The sequence below is a fragment of the Bolinopsis microptera genome, chromosome 2 (genome assembly GCF_026151205.1).
Source record: "Bolinopsis microptera isolate Bmic1 chromosome 2, MBARI_Bmic_1.0, whole genome shotgun sequence".
Classification (NCBI taxonomy): Eukaryota; Metazoa; Ctenophora; class Tentaculata; order Lobata; family Bolinopsidae; genus Bolinopsis; species Bolinopsis microptera.
This window is the reverse complement of record NC_087073.1, coordinates 17,288,259-17,291,422: the sequence shown is the minus strand read 5'-3', so window position 1 is coordinate 17,291,422 and position 3,164 is coordinate 17,288,259. Positions and strand designations below refer to the sequence as shown.

The following is a 3,164-nucleotide window of genomic DNA, read 5'->3' as shown; positions in this document are numbered from 1 at the left end:
ATTGGGCCTAATTTTGACCAAACATGGGCGTGGCTGCCCTGCGCGCACCGTTTGGCGGTTGGGGTCCAGGACCCCCTCAAAAGTTTGGTCACTGGTCCTAGTTTGTTGGTCAACTACTATCTCGAAATCAAGTTTCACAAAAAAATACCCATTGCCCCCCCCCCCCCCCCTTTAAAGATTAAAATGGACCATCTTGACTGTGAGCATTTTAAGATTGGTTGTTTAATGTTTAAATAAATATCAGCAGCTCAGGTAAGTTAGCAGAACAGTATCAATTTACTAAAACGGATAAATCATGTATCCTCCCAGCAAAAACAATTAAAAGGTTAAAAATGAATGTTATTTCATGAACAAACTTCAGGACTTTTCAGTGCCAAAAATTCAGTGTCCTGACAAACTTGAAACGAAATGTCATCTTTTGGAATCCCGAACCGGACTGGAGACGTTACCTGAAGGATATCTCATTAATTTAAAAATATTCAACCATAAAGTTGCACAAATACTAATGAGCTAATGATCGGAATCGAATGCAAGACGTGCTAATATTTTAACATGAATAAAAATATTCTAACAGCCCAAACTCACCATTTTACCCACATTATTAACCCTCTGTGCGAACCTTGACTGAAGGGAACGCAAAGTAGCTGCTCCATTCATTCTGTGGTTAGCAGATAACTGGCTGATGTAGCTACTCAGCCTGGATACGAAGGGGCTGAAGGTGGCTCTACAGAAGTTCATTAAGAGATGGGTTAAACTGTAGTTGAGGTAGGTACTTATCGTAAGTGATGCACAGTGCCTGCTTTAAGAGGTTTGATTCAGTATTTTGAGATATAAATGATATTCTTTGAGATTGAATTCAGTATTTTAGGAGATTAAATTCAGTATAATTCGAGATAACGGTAAAGAATCTAAAAATATATACCGTCGGCGCTTTTTTAAAGAACGCATTAATTATACACTATGACTAAGTAGAAGTTAAAACGTGTTTTACCTGCAATAATCTGAGCCGTGTATGTCTTCAGAACAGTTTGACGAATAAAAATCGCACACTTTATCCAAAATAGACCACACGAGCTGTGGTGCGAAGCAAGCCACCGTAAACAGGGTTATTCTGCAAATGGACCAAATGGCCTTGTGAGTTCTAGCTTCAGCACAGTTTATTGGTCCATGATGAGCCTTACTCCGAAGAACAGGTATCATGACACAGCACGTCACTATGGAGATGGCAAAAGGGACAAAGAAAACACCCTCTATTAATAACATGGTCAGGAACCAGTTGTCAGTGTAGGAGATGGGTAGAATAAAGAAACAGTACCCGATCGCCCTGTTAAACTGGTAATACTTCACCCGGTTCCAATTGCCCGGGTCAGAAAAGAAGAAAGGAAGAGAGGCGCTGAGAAAGGCAAGAGTGCTTGAAGTCAGCACTATTAGCACTAGGGATTTGCTTCCGAGGAGGGACTTTGAGCGGAGGGGGCAGAGCACTGCAAAGCATCTCATACTGCAGATACAAGTTGTGATGAAGGAGCAGAGTCTGATGTTAAAGTTGAGGAACCAGCCGGATATGGTGCAGTAGGGATGGGGTATAGCTCTCCTCAGTTTAAACATGGACACTGCGGTGGGGAGACCCGTGAAGAGGAGCATCAGAGCGTCACTTACACAGAGGGTTACTGAGAGGATCACGTATGCGTTCAACCTGTAATATTTCATCTGTTAGTCATGAAATTCTGTTGCGACACTTTCAGAAATTCTAAGTTTGACCCATATCTATATTATTCTCTGAAATTTTGTGAAATTCTGACACGAATTACGTGAGTTATTAAAGGGTTGCGTGTGGGTAGTTACTTTTGGGCCACCCTGTATTATTTAGTTTCATTGTGTTAGGAAAGTAAATTTTACTCGGAATTCAAAAAGTACCTTAGGTGAGAAGTTAATTCATCAGCTTCAGAAATAATGATGTCAAGGCCCTGTTCAGTGCCCACTGCTATTTGTTAGATTTGGAGTAATAGCATATTTATTATATTCAGAATTTTGTTAATCAAACTAAAACCTTAGCCATGCAAATTTAATCAAACCTAACTTTGATATTTACTAAAGTGCTCCCGAGTATATTTTGCTAACTAGTCTTTTATAGTTTAACAACTGTAGCTGTACAATTTGGACGCTCGTCTCAAAAACACGTAACGAAAAGCACATGCGAATATGTTACTTACTTAACATGTCCACGGTTTATGAGAAGCAACACAAAAGTTTTGGTGTTAGCAAACGTGCCCAGTAGGATAAGAGGAACAAAGGAGGAGGCTAGAAGGTAATCTGCCCACTCGAATGTGACGCCCCACTCGTAGGGATCAGAAGTCCTATACTGGCTGGTTGCAAGGTCGGTCGTGGGATCAGCCATCTGCTTTAGTTATTTATTGTATTAGTCAGTTTATAAATTGGAGTCATAAGATTGAAACATTGATTTGTTCTTTAGTTTCGGAACACATTTTTACGCTGCAGAAGCAATTCCTATAATAATACACTGAAAGAATAATTTCGCTACAATCTGAGGAAGGAATCTTTGTCAAAATAATTCTTCGCCATAATTGGTTATAATAACTCTAAATATCAATTACAATCAGATTGTAGGAGGTAAATAAAGCACCTTAGAATCGAATGCTACCACGAATTTAAACTTTCTGCTAAGTAGGTTTAGAACTTCTTACCAAGTAGCAGTCATCTCACAATCATAACTTAGCAGTCATTAAGCAAAATGGATCTTTAAATTGCCAGACAACAATTTATTAATCAATAATGATACTGAAGAATTGTTCGCCGATAAATCCTTTTATTTTAAAGTTATGATAATAGATATATGCCACTAATTAAATATTCACGCACGAGATAGATGTGGCGATGAAATAATATGGGTAATACATAAAACATAAAAAGACAGGACAAATGGAAAATTCGACCAATTTAAATCTTACGGAATTTTAAAGCACCAAGCTCCAATGCCTTATCACCACTGATAAAGAATCATTACTAAGTGACAACACTCGAACACAAACTAATGGTCAATACGATTGTATAACATTAATAGCAGTGACTTAAGGCTGAAGCTATCCGTCGTATAAAACCAGCTTTTGAGATCAAACTCAAAGAAAATCAACCCACCTTTCATTTTC

General features: G+C 38.5%; 1 protein-coding gene across 1 annotated transcript; it reads right to left on the bottom strand.

Annotated features, from left to right (window-relative positions):
- Positions 1–249: 249 nt before the first annotated feature.
- LOC134826854 (type-1 angiotensin II receptor-like) lies at positions 250–2,395 on the bottom strand. Its single transcript, XM_063839358.1, has 4 exons — positions 2,211–2,395; positions 992–1,693; positions 586–799; positions 250–449 (listed from the first exon to the last, which is right to left on the bottom strand). The coding sequence occupies exons 1-4, from the start codon at positions 2,393–2,395 to the stop codon at positions 345–347; spliced, it is 1,206 nt and encodes a 401-aa protein (XP_063695428.1). The 3' UTR covers positions 250–344.
- Between the last annotated feature and the right edge of the window lie 769 nt (positions 2,396–3,164).